The sequence below is a fragment of the Ambystoma mexicanum genome, chromosome 2q (assembly GCF_040938575.1).
Source record: "Ambystoma mexicanum isolate Mex_15411 chromosome 2q, UKY_AmexF1_1, whole genome shotgun sequence".
NCBI classification, from domain to species: Eukaryota; Metazoa; Chordata; class Amphibia; order Caudata; family Ambystomatidae; genus Ambystoma; species Ambystoma mexicanum.
The window spans coordinates 1455460570-1455473763 of record NC_090924.1 but is presented as its reverse complement, the minus strand read 5'-3'; the positions used below and the strand labels follow the sequence as shown (position 1 = coordinate 1455473763).

Below are 13194 nucleotides of genomic sequence, written 5' to 3'. Positions count from 1 at the left end.
AGTCAAAAATGACTGGGTCAGGCCCGTACAAATATTAAAAGTCAGAGCACACACTTTAAAACTGCTCATCAGAGGGTGCTCCATGAACATCTAGGGGGCGTGGTTCTCTCTTGTGGCTCTGAGCATGCTGGAGTCAGATATAATAGTAACCTGGTTCTCTCTTGTGGCTCTGAGCATGCTGGAGTCAGGTATAATAGTAACCTGGTTCTCTCATGTGGCTCTGAGCATGCTGGAGTCGGGTATAATCAGAACGTGGTTCTCTCTTGTGGCTCTGAGCATGCTGGAGTCGGGTATAATCATAACGTGGTTCTCTCTTGTGGCTCTGAGCATGCTGGTGTCAGGTATAATAGTAACCTGGTTCTCTCTTGTGGCTCTGAGCATGCTGGAGTCGGGTATAATCATAACGTGGTTCTCTCTTGTGGCTCTGAGCATGCTGGAGTCAGGTATAATAGTAACCTGGTTCTCTCTTGTAGCTCTGAGCATGCTAGAGTCAGATATAATTGTAACATGGTTCTCTCTTGTGGCTCTGAGCATGCTGGAGTCAGGTATAATAGTAACCTTGATCTCTCTTGTAGCTCTGAGCATGCTGAGTCCAGTATAATAGTAACCTTGTTCTCTCTTGTGGCTCTGAGCATGCTGGTGTTAGGAATAATGGTAACATGGTTCTCTCTCGTGGCTCTGAGCATGCTGGATTCAGATATAATAGTAACATAATTCTCCCTTGTGGCTCTGAGCATGCTGGAATCAGGTATAATAATATAAATGTTCTTTCTCGTGACTCTGAGCATGCTGGAGTTAGGTTTACTATTAACGTGGTTCTCTCTTGTGGCTCTGAGCATGCTGGAGTCAGGTATAATAGTAACCTGGTTCTCTCTTGTGGCTCTGAGCATGCTGGAGTCGGGTATAATAGTAACCTGGTTCTCTCTTGTGGCTCTGAGCATGCTGGAGTCGGGTATAATCATAACGTGGTTCTCTCTTGTGACTCTGAGCATGCTGGAGTTAGGTTTACTATTAACGTGGTTCTCTCTTGTGGCTCTGAGCATGCTGGAGTCAGGTATAATAGTAACCTGGTTCTCTCTTGTGGCTCTGAGCATGCTGGAGTCGGGTATAATAGTAACCTGGTTCTCTCTTGTGGCTCTGAGCATGCTGGAGTCGGGTATAATCATAACGTGGTTCTCTCTTGTGGCTCTGAGCATGCTGGAGTCAGGTATAATAGTAACCTGGTTCTCTCTTGTGGCTCTGAGCATGCTGGAGTCGGGTATAATCATAACGTGGTTCTCTCTTGTGGCTCTGAGCATGCTGGAGTCAGGTATAATAGTAACCTTGTTCTCTCTTGTGGCTCTGAGCATGCTGGAGTCGGGTATAATAGTAACCTGGTTCTCTCTTGTGGCTCGGAGCATGCTGGAGTCGGGTATAATAGTAACCTGCTTCTCTCTTGTGGCTCTGAGCATGCTGGAGTCAGGTATAATAGTAACCTGCTTCTCTCTTGTGGCTCTGAGCATGCTGGAGTCGGGTATAATCATAACGTGGTTCTCTCTTGTGGCTCTGAGCATGCTGGAGTCAGGTATAATAGTAACCTGGTTCTCTCTTGTAGCTCTGAGCATGCTAGAGTCAGATATAATTGTAACATGGTTCTCTCTTGTGGCTCTGAGCATGCTGGAGTCAGGTATAATAGTAACCTTGATCTCTCTTGTAGCTCTGAGCATGCTGAGTCCAGGTATAATAGTAACCTGGTTCTCTCTTGTAGCTCTGAGCATGCTAGAGTCAGATATAATTGTAACATGGTTCTCTCTTGTGGCTCTGAGCATGCTGGAGTCAGGTATAATAGTAACCTTGTTCTCTCATGTGGCTCTGAGCATGCTGGAGTCGGGTATAATCAGAACGTGGTTCTCTCTTGTGGCTCTGAGCATGCTGGTGTCAGGTATAATAGTAACCTGGTTCTCTCTTGTGGCTCTGAGCATGCTGGAGTCGGGTATAATCATAACGTGGTTCTCTCTTGTGGCTCTGAGCATGCTGGAGTCAGGTATAATAGTAACCCGGTTCTCTCTTGTAGCTCTGAGCATGCTAGAGTCAGATATAATTGTAACATGGTTCTCTCTTGTGGCTCTGAGCATGCTGGAGTCAGGTATAATAGTAACCTTGATCTCTCTTGTAGCTCTGAGCATGCTGAGTCCAGTATAATAGTAACCTTGTTCTCTCTTGTGGCTCTGAGCATGCTGGTGTTAGGAATAATGGTAACATGGTTCTCTCTCGTGGCTCTGAGCATGCTGGATTCAGATATAATAGTAACATAATTCTCCCTTGTGGCTCTGAGCATGCTGGAATCAGGTATAATAATATAAATGTTCTTTCTCGTGACTCTGAGCATGCTGGAGTTAGGTTTACTATTAACGTGGTTCTCTCTTGTGGCTCTGAGCATGCTGGAGTCGGGTATAATAGTAACCTGGTTCTCTCTTGTGGCTCTGAGCATGCTGGAGTCGGGTATAATAGTAACCTGGTTCTCTCTTGTGGCTCTGAGCATGCTGGAGTCGGGTATAATCATAACGTGGTTCTCTCTTGTGGCTCTGAGCATGCTGGAGTCAGGTATAATAGTAACCTGGTTCTCTCTTGTGGCTCTGAGCATGCTGGAGTCGGGTATAATCATAACGTGGTTCTCTCTTGTGGCTCTGAGCATGCTGGAGTCAGGTATAATAGTAACCTTGTTCTCTCTTGTGGCTCTGAGCATGCTGGAGTCGGGTATAATAGTAACCTGGTTCTCTCTTGTGGCTCTGAGCATGCTGGAGTCGGGTATAATCATAACGTGGTTCTCTCTTGTGGCTCTGAGCATGCTGGAGTCAGGTATAATAGTAACCTGGTTCTCTCTTGTGGCTCTGAGCATGCTGGAGTCGGGTATAATCATAACGTGGTTCTCTCTTGTGGCTCTGAGCATGCTGGAGTCAGGTATAATAGTAACCTGGTTCTCTCTTGTGGCTCTGAGCATGCTGGAGTCGGGTATAATCATAACGTGGTTCTCTCTTGTGGCTCTGAGCATGCTGGAGTCAGGTATAATAGTAACCTTGTTCTCTCTTGTGGCTCTGAGCATGCTGGAGTCGGGTATAATAGTAACCTGGTTCTCTCTTGTGGCTCTGAGCATGCTGGAGTCGAGTATAATCATAACCTGCTTCTCTCTTGTGGCTCTGAGCATGCTGGAGTCGGGTATAATAGTAACCTGCTTCTCTCTTGTGGCTCTGAGCATGCTGGAGTCAGGTATAATAGTAACCTGCTTCTCTCTTGTGGCTCTGAGCATGCTGGAGTCGGGTATAATCATAACGTGGTTCTCTCTTGTGGCTCTGAGCATGCTGGAGTCAGGTATAATAGTAACCTGGTTCTCTCTTGTAGCTCTGAGCATGCTAGAGTCAGATATAATTGTAACATGGTTCTCTCTTGTGGCTCTGAGCATGCTGGAGTCAGGTATAATAGTAACCTTGATCTCTCTTGTAGCTCTGAGCATGCTGAGTCCAGGTTTAATAGTAACCTGGTTCTCTCTTGTAGCTCTGAGCATGCTAGAGTCAGATATAATTGTAACATGGTTCTCTCTTGTGGCTCTGAGCATGCTGGAGTCAGGTATAATAGTAACCTTGTTCTCTCATGTGGCTCTGAGCATGCTGGAGTCGGGTATAATCAGAACGTGGTTCTCTCTTGTGGCTCTGAGCATGCTGGTGTCAGGTATAATAGTAACCTGGTTCTCTCTTGTGGCTCTGAGCATGCTGGAGTCGGGTATAATCATAACGTGGTTCTCTCTTGTGGCTCTGAGCATGCTGGAGTCAGGTATAATAGTAACCCGGTTCTCTCTTGTAGCTCTGAGCATGCTAGAGTCAGATATAATTGTAACATGGTTCTCTCTTGTGGCTCTGAGCATGCTGGAGTCAGGTATAATAGTAACCTTGATCTCTCTTGTAGCTCTGAGCATGCTGAGTCCAGTATAATAGTAACCTTGTTCTCTCTTGTGGCTCTGAGCATGCTGGTGTTAGGAATAATGGTAACATGGTTCTCTCTCGTGGCTCTGAGCATGCTGGATTCAGATATAATAGTAACATAATTCTCCCTTGTGGCTCTGAGCATGCTGGAGTCGGGTATAATCATAACGTGGTTCTCTCTTGTGGCTCTGAGCATGCTGGAGTCAGGTATAATAGTAACCTGGTTCTCTCTTGTGGCTCTGAGCATGCTGGAGTCGGGTATAATCATAACGTGGTTCTCTCTTGTGGCTCTGAGCATGCTGGAGTCAGGTATAATAGTAACCTTGTTCTCTCTTGTGGCTCTGAGCATGCTGGAGTCGGGTATAATAGTAACCTGGTTCTCTCTTGTGGCTCTGAGCATGCTGGAGTCGAGTATAATCATAACCTGCTTCTCTCTTGTGGCTCTGAGCATGCTGGAGTCGGGTATAATAGTAACCTGCTTCTCTCTTGTGGCTCTGAGCATGCTGGAGTCAGGTATAATAGTAACCTGCTTCTCTCTTGTGGCTCTGAGCATGCTGGAGTCGGGTATAATCATAACGTGGTTCTCTCTTGTGGCTCTGAGCATGCTGGAGTCAGGTATAATAGTAACCTGGTTCTCTCTTGTAGCTCTGAGCATGCTAGAGTCAGATATAATTGTAACATGGTTCTCTCTTGTGGCTCTGAGCATGCTGGAGTCAGGTATAATAGTAACCTTGATCTCTCTTGTAGCTCTGAGCATGCTGAGTCCAGGTATAATAGTAACCTGGTTCTCTCTTGTAGCTCTGAGCATGCTAGAGTCAGATATAATTGTAACATGGTTCTCTCTTGTGGCTCTGAGCATGCTGGAGTCAGGTATAATAGTAACCTTGTTCTCTCATGTGGCTCTGAGCATGCTGGAGTCGGGTATAATCAGAACGTGGTTCTCTCTTGTGGCTCTGAGCATGCTGGTGTCAGGTATAATAGTAACCTGGTTCTCTCTTGTGGCTCTGAGCATGCTGGAGTCGGGTATAATCATAACGTGGTTCTCTCTTGTGGCTCTGAGCATGCTGGAGTCAGGTATAATAGTAACCCGGTTCTCTCTTGTAGCTCTGAGCATGCTAGAGTCAGATATAATTGTAACATGGTTCTCTCTTGTGGCTCTGAGCATGCTGGAGTCAGGTATAATAGTAACCTTGATCTCTCTTGTAGCTCTGAGCATGCTGAGTCCAGTATAATAGTAACCTTGTTCTCTCTTGTGGCTCTGAGCATGCTGGTGTTAGGAATAATGGTAACATGGTTCTCTCTCGTGGCTCTGAGCATGCTGGATTCAGATATAATAGTAACATAATTCTCCCTTGTGGCTCTGAGCATGCTGGAATCAGGTATAATAATATAAATGTTCTTTCTCGTGACTCTGAGCATGCTGGAGTTAGGTTTACTATTAACGTGGTTCTCTCTTGTGGCTCTGAGCATGCTGGAGTCAGGTATAATAGTAACCTGGTTCTCTCTTGTGGCTCTGAGCATGCTGGAGTCGGGTATAATAGTAACCTGGTTCTCTCTTGTGGCTCTGAGCATGCTGGAGTCGGGTATAATCATAACGTGGTTCTCTCTTGTGGCTCTGAGCATGCTGGAGTCAGGTATAATAGTAACCTGGTTCTCTCTTGTGGCTCTGAGCATGCTGGAGTCGGGTATAATCATAACGTGGTTCTCTCTTGTGGCTCTGAGCATGCTGGAGTCAGGTATAATAGTAACCTTGTTCTCTCTTGTGGCTCTGAGCATGCTGGAGTCGGGTATAATAGTAACCTGGTTCTCTCTTGTGGCTCTGAGCATGCTGGAGTCGAGTATAATCATAACCTGCTTCTCTCTTGTGGCTCTGAGCATGCTGGAGTCGGGTATAATAGTAACCTGCTTCTCTCTTGTGGCTCTGAGCATGCTGGAGTCAGGTATAATAGTAACCTGCTTCTCTCTTGTGGCTCTGAGCATGCTGGAGTCGGGTATAATCATAACGTGGTTCTCTCTTGTGGCTCTGAGCATGCTGGAGTCAGGTATAATAGTAACCTGGTTCTCTCTTGTGGCTCTGAGCATGCTGGAGTCGGGTATAATCATAACGTGGTTCTCTCTTGTGGCTCTGAGCATGCTGGAGTCAGGTATAATAGTAACCTTGTTCTCTCTTGTGGCTCTGAGCATGCTGGAGTCGGGTATAATAGTAACCTGGTTCTCTCTTGTGGCTCTGAGCATGCTGGAGTCGGGTATAATCATAACGTGGTTCTCTCTTGTGGCTCTGAGCATGCTGGAGTCAGGTATAATAGTAACCTGGTTCTCTCTTGTGGCTCTGAGCATGCTGGAGTCGGGTATAATCATAATGTGGTTCTCTCTTGTGGCTCTGAGCATGCTGGAGTCAGGTATAATAGTAACCTGGTTCTCTCTTGTGGCTCTGAGCATGCTGGAGTCGGGTATAATCATAACGTGGTTCTCTCTTGTGGCTCTGAGCATGCTGGAGTCAGGTATAATAGTAACCTTGTTCTCTCTTGTGGCTCTGAGCATGCTGGAGTCGGGTATAATAGTAACCTGGTTCTCTCTTGTGGCTCTGAGCATGCTGGAGTCGAGTATAATCATAACCTGCTTCTCTCTTGTGGCTCTGAGCATGCTGGAGTCGGGTATAATAGTAACCTGCTTCTCTCTTGTGGCTCTGAGCATGCTGGAGTCAGGTATAATAGTAACCTGCTTCTCTCTTGTGGCTCTGAGCATGCTGGAGTCGGGTATAATCATAACGTGGTTCTCTCTTGTGGCTCTGAGCATGCTGGAGTCAGGTATAATAGTAACCTGGTTCTCTCTTGTGGCTCTGAGCATGCTGGAGTCGGGTATAATCATAACGTGGTTCTCTCTTGTGGCTCTGAGCATGCTGGAGTCAGGTATAATAGTAACCTTGTTCTCTCTTGTGGCTCTGAGCATGCTGGAGTCGGGTATAATAGTAACCTGGTTCTCTCTTGTGGCTCTGAGCATGCTGGAGTCGGGTATAATCATAACGTGGTTCTCTCTTGTGGCTCTGAGCATGCTGGAGTCAGGTATAATAGTAACCTGCTTCTCTCTTGTGGCTCTGAGCATGCTGGAGTCGGGTATAATCATAACGTGGTTCTCTCTTGTGGCTCTGAGCATGCTGGAGTCAGGTATAATAGTAACCTGGTTCTCTCTTGTGGCTCTGAGCATGCTGGAGTAGGGTATAATAGTAACCTGGTTCTCTCTTGTGGCTCTGAGCATGCTAGAGTCAGATATAATTGTAACATGGTTCTCTCTTGTGGCCCTGAGCATGATGAATTCAGGTATACTAGTAACACGATTTTCTCTTGTGGCTCTGAGCATGCTGGAGTCGGGTATAATAGTAACCTTGAACTCTCTTGTAGCACTGAGCATGCTGGTGTTAGGCATAATGGTAACATGGTTCTCTCTCGTGGCTCTGAGCATGCTGGATTCAGATATAATAGTAACATAATTCTCCCTTGTGGCTCTGAGCATGCTGGAATCAGGTATAATAATACAAATGTTCTTTCTCGTGACTCTGAGCATGCTGGAGTTAGGTTTACTATTAACGTGGTTCTCTCTTGCATCTCTCAGCATGCTGGAGTCAGGTATAATAGTGACAGGTTCTCTGTCGTGGTACTGAGCATGCTGGAGTTAGGTATAATAGTAACCTGGTTCTTTCGTCCACCTCTGAGCATGCTGGCGTCAGGTATAATAATAGTGTGGTTCTCTTGCGTAACTCTGAGCAAGCTGGAGTCAGGTATAATAGTAAAGTGGTTCTGTCTCATTGTTCTGAGCACGTTGTAATCAGACACTGGGCCTCATTACGAGTCCGGTGGTAACCGAGCCGGAAAAACTGCAGGTTACCGCCAGACCTTCATTACCATTCCGCCTCCGTGATTCCCAGAATCACCGGGGCATTACGACCCCGGTGACCTGGGAATTGCAGAGGCAGAATTGTGTACGTCCTCATTCCCATGGAGCTTCATAGGACTCCATGGGGATGGGGACAATGGAAACACTGGTTCCGTCTATGACAGAGCCGGTGTTTCAATGTCCGCCTGCAGGCGGGTGGTGTTAAACCCGCCAGGTCAGACCTGGCGGGAGTGACACCTCCCGCCTGCAGGACTCTTAATCAGCCGGTCCGGAAAGAACAGTGGCAACGGTTTTACTACCACCGTTCTTTCCGTTCTTTGCCCACTTTCTATATACACATATTTACAATCAGTGAGTAGACTCCAAGTCTAAACGTTTCAGAGAAGTCAAGATTGACAGACTGTCACAGAATATCTTTTTTTTTTCTATTTCAGCACTTGTTCTCTTCCTGTTTACCTTACTCTTTCTTGTAATAAGCTTGTGTGACACTGAACTATATTATTTTCTATGTAGATATGGAAAACTGCATAACGTGCCCACGAGACCAGTGGTCCAATGAGAGACGAGATACCTGCATTCCACGAATCACAGAGTTTCTGGCCTATGATGATCCTCTGGGTGTGGTCTTATCTTCCATTGCGAGTTTCTTCTCTCTCCTCACTGCTGGTGTGCTGGGAATATTTATTAAATACCGCAAAACCCCTCTCGTTAAAGCCAATAACCGGGATCTCAGCTACACCCTCCTCCTCTCCCTCATGCTGTGCTTCCTCTGCTCTCTTCTGTTTATTGGACGCCCTTCAAAGACATCTTGCCTTCTCCAACAAACCTCCTTCAGCATCATCTTCACAATTGCTGTATCTTCTGTTCTTGGAAAGACCATCACCCTCATCATCGCCTTTAAAGCAACAAAGCCCGGCAGCAAGTTCAGGAAGTGGGTGGGCACCCGAGTGTCGAGCTGTCTGCTGCTTCTCTGCACGCTGGTGCAGGTGTTGATCTGCACCATGTGGCTCATTCACGCTGCCCCGTTCCCAGACATTGACACCAAATCAGAGACTGGTAAAATGATCTTACAATGCAACGAAGGCTCCGTCATTGGGTTCTATTCTGTGGTTGGTTATATGGGATTTTTGGCTCTTCTGAGCTTTGTTGTTGCCTCCATAGCTAGAAAGTTACCGGATAGTTTTAACGAGGCCCAGCTTATCACCTTCAGCATGCTAGTGTTCTGCAGTGTCTGGATCTCCTTCATCCCAGCCTACCTGAGCACCAAGGGTAGGGACATGGTGGCCGTGGAGATCTTCGCCATTCTGACTTCCAGTGCTGGACTCCTGGGATGTATCTTCTTCCCCAAGTGCTACGTCATTATCCTGCGGCCTGAGCGGAACACCAAACAGTACCTAATGGAGAAACACACAAAGACTTGAGACCACTGCAAGTTCTTTTTGATATGACCCAACTAATTAATGACCAAGCACCCTATTAAGAACAGAGCATCATTCGACAAGGCTACTTTTTCATTACAAATGTGATTCGTTTTTTGTTATTTTTGAGCAGCCAACATAGCAACATATGAACGGGGTTATTTTAAATGACAGCTTAATTAGCTGGATTGACAGCAGCTGCTAACACTTGCATGAACTTTGTACTCTCCTTTTTGTTTTGATTGTTTTGTGCATGTGTTAAGAAAAAGGCACAGGAATTTGCGCCATCCCGAGTTCCAGTAGCTTTTTACACTACTAATGTAAGAGAAGAGGTAATGCGGGCTGGCATGTGCATGCACGGCATTGGGCATTAACACAAATCGCTATCAATCAATTGCACATGCGTCTTACAGGTGGAAGAACTGGTGGAATCCATAGGGATTCAAGACTTGCTGCTGCCATCAATATTACAGGCTTGCATATTTTCTGGACGGAGCGGAACAGAGATTTCAGTCCGTGCAGAAAGTGGTGTGCAAAATGGCCCACATCTCAATAAAGAGGCGGAGACAAAATACACTCCAGATCACTCATAACTCACTTTAAAATGAGGCCCAAAGCATTTATCATCCTGCTTACAGTGAACATTTATTAACCAAAAATAAAATAGTACGATTCCCAGTTATTACCTCCAGTTTCAAGTGTCTCCCATCCATGACTCTTGAAATCCAAGATCATATCTCCGAGTTGTCCAGATAATCATGGTATTGCCTTGTGGGTCACAAGTGCTCCATGCACCTCGTTATTGTTCTTTTGAGAATCAAAATGATGCCTCCTAACCTTGAAGTCACCACGTAATCTTTCTGAGCTTTGGAAAGGCCCACAAGCCTTACAACGGTTCTACCCTCATTGGAATGGCCCTCACACCCCAGGAGAATCCAATCCTGATCTATTTGCTGAGAGATGGCCCAGGGACCACACATTGAACCATTGCCCCTCAAAAGTTCCGTAGAATCACTGACATGGCCTTCCCAAGAAATAGAGTTGCAACTACTAATCCAATCTGAAAATAGTGTAATTCCTTAACATATCTTCTTTATAGATCCGTCCTGCTTCTAAATGCATTATCAAGAGGGGTCATGGATATATACAGTACTCAATGTATCAACCACAAAAGGACGAATGTCTGACTTGACACTCCTACAGGCTGAACACAGATATCTAAGGCAAGCACTTAAAATAGAGCTACCTTACCAGCAAATCATTGTTAATCAAAATGCTCATTATACATTGTCCATGTGTTCCCTGTGCAGATGAGAAGGGAACTAGAAGCCCTCTCTAAGAAACAGATTATATCAGAAGCTGGTCCCACACTCCTTATTTTCCATGAGACCTCAGCTCTGTCACTCATATAAGATCCTGTAACTATCTTCCATGCAGAGAGAGGCAGGTCCATCAAAGATCAAAGCCCACCATTCCCTAATGCTCTCCATCCAAACCAGTGCCCACAAGCAAAGTACCCACTCTTCAGAAAGCACCTGAAAAATATAACCTTCAGAAAGGTCGTCAACTAGAAACAGATGTCATTGGAAAACAAGAGATCTTTCTGTAGCTCTGGCACACTTTGTAAATCAAGGTTTGATCAACTGAATTGTGTAGCTCAAGTATGTCATAGATGATGTCATGAGGATGAACCTAGTGGAATAGTTTGTTTTTTGTTGTTTTTGTTTTGTTTGTCCCTGTTCCCCACCTTCATGTCTTATTGTGTCTCGAAACACTTGTGCATAGGTGCATTATAAATACCCAATACATTAATTAATAGTGGAGCAAACTACTTACATCTGTTGAATGGGAACTTCTTAGGTGGGGCTACCAATTATTATATCATCAAGGTGTGTGCTTGTGCATTCTTCTCAGAGAGTGGAGTAACCAGCTGCAACTGTTGTAAGAGATCCTCCCAGGTGGTATATCAATGATTATATCATCAAGGTATGTGCTGGTGCGTCTATTGGAAAGGGGGCAGCCCTGCCCCACCCCTAGGCACTTTAGAGTGAGGCGAGATGCATTTGAAGCACTATGATGGGCCAGATGGGAGGGGGGATGGTGAGAAGAACACCTTGCAGCATAAAATACCCCACTCCAATATAACCAAATATAGTCTAGCCACATAGTACAGCATAGGGCGTGAGCAGCATTGCTCTTTTTGCATAGATATGAGTAGCCATAGGAAGAAGGGAAGGCCTGTGCAGCAAATGCAGTATTGCATGCACTAGGTCCAAATTGCGAGACAAGATAAATCTCCAGCCATGCCCAAGCTCCCATGAGGACAGCCCACACCCCCAATCATCACAACACCTATTCATGGTTCTGAGAGTGTTGCAAAGATGTTTGAGAAAAATGTGCCCTACAAGGCCACGATCACAGACAGGCACCTGGTGTGCATGTTATCTTACACCGGCCAAAGCATGACCTGGCCCTTCCCCAGGCGACCACGAGTTATAGCCCAAATAACTGACTAAACCTTGAAATCCCTGGATTCCATGGCACCAGGTGCCCCTTGACAGCCAACCCCAAAGTAACAAGTCCTTAAATATTCAAAGAGGATGGACAGGGCACATTATTGAAGCGACAATCATATCATTTGTATGGTTCAAAATTAGGGTGGAGACCTTGGAGCCCAATGGCACGGAAGGGAGTGAGTGAAATATGTGTGTGAAGGTTAGAGTTCCCCAGAACCTCCATTGTTCCCTCTTAAGGCCTGTCAAGTGCACAGTATGAGTGACAAAGTAGTTGTATGGTAGGAGTATAATGAATTTGTTCTTTGACCTTCAGCATTAGAAGAAGATCACCGCTGCACCCACGTGACGGAAAACAGACGGATTGGGCTGCATTCAATGGCCTGGAATCTCTTATGGGGCAGGCAAATCCTTTATAGGCTCACACCAACCAGCCGATGTTTTTTTTAATAAGAGTCTGCTGGTACTACTTTTCGGAAAAACGTTCTTAGCAGCAGAGTTATTTGCTGTTGCTCTCATCTGCGTGCGAGATTAAAACTTGTTATCCTTACAGGATCGACTTCGGCCTTTCCTCCCTAGTGGGTTGTATTCTCTCTGGTGTAAGCGTTCACGGACTTGCCTTCAATTGGTGACCCCAATGTGATCCCAGTGCCCCCCGTATTTGCAGAGGCTTCCAGGTCGCTTCTCCAGAAGGAGCCGTGCCCACCTACAGCGACCGGTCCCGAATAAACACGTGTTATGAGTGGTTTAGCAGGAGCTATTGAAAGAGAAGTCCTCTCTGCTCTTTGAAGCGGGACACAGCTCTGGGGAGACGGACGAGTTCGGGTGAGCACGCACATGTGAGTAGACTCTTCTAAGTGATAACAAGTAGGGGACAGATGTATGGGGAAGTGTGGGAGGTGTGAGCATGTGGAGAGTGAGGTTGTTGATGTGACATGGGTGAGTTTAGGATTATTTGTTGTTAAAAGTTGTACTAGGAGTTGTACTAGGTTGTACTAGGAAGAGAGTATTTTGGTAAGGCATTATAAGGTAAGGCAAAGGTAAGGCAGGGAACCCCTTCTCGGAAGGGAAGAGAAGGTGGTACCATAAGACAGTATATTATTTAAAAGAGGAGTATATAAATAAAACTTGTGGTCTCATAATAGGCCTGGAATTAGTAGTGGTTGTTATTTTAGCTTGTTATTTTATTGCATTATAGTCGTGTTTCATTGGATAAAGAACAGCCCCTAGAAGGGGCAGTAATTGTGTACATCACGGTGTGGTGTGGCATTGGATGGTTTCGTGGAGTGGTGTATGTGTGCAAGGAAGGGGACAGAAAAGGGTATGGGTTGATTTTCTTTTCCTGTTACAAGCAAGCGGCAGCGTGCGTGGTGCGTTAGTCGGTCTTTGCGATTTCAATAAGAGATAGATAACACT

General features: G+C 45.7%; 1 protein-coding gene across 1 annotated transcript in view; it reads left to right on the top strand.

Moving 5' to 3' along the window:
* The window catches only part of LOC138568882 (vomeronasal type-2 receptor 26-like), a 117516-nt gene extending 108248 nt beyond the window's left edge, over nt 1-9268 (top strand). Inside the window, exon 3 of the mRNA XM_069646663.1 lies at nt 8361-9268. Coding sequence (XP_069502764.1) covers nt 8361-9268 — 908 coding nt within the window. The remainder of the gene's footprint in view (nt 1-8360) is intronic.
* The last annotated feature ends 3926 nt before the right edge of the window (nt 9269-13194 follow it).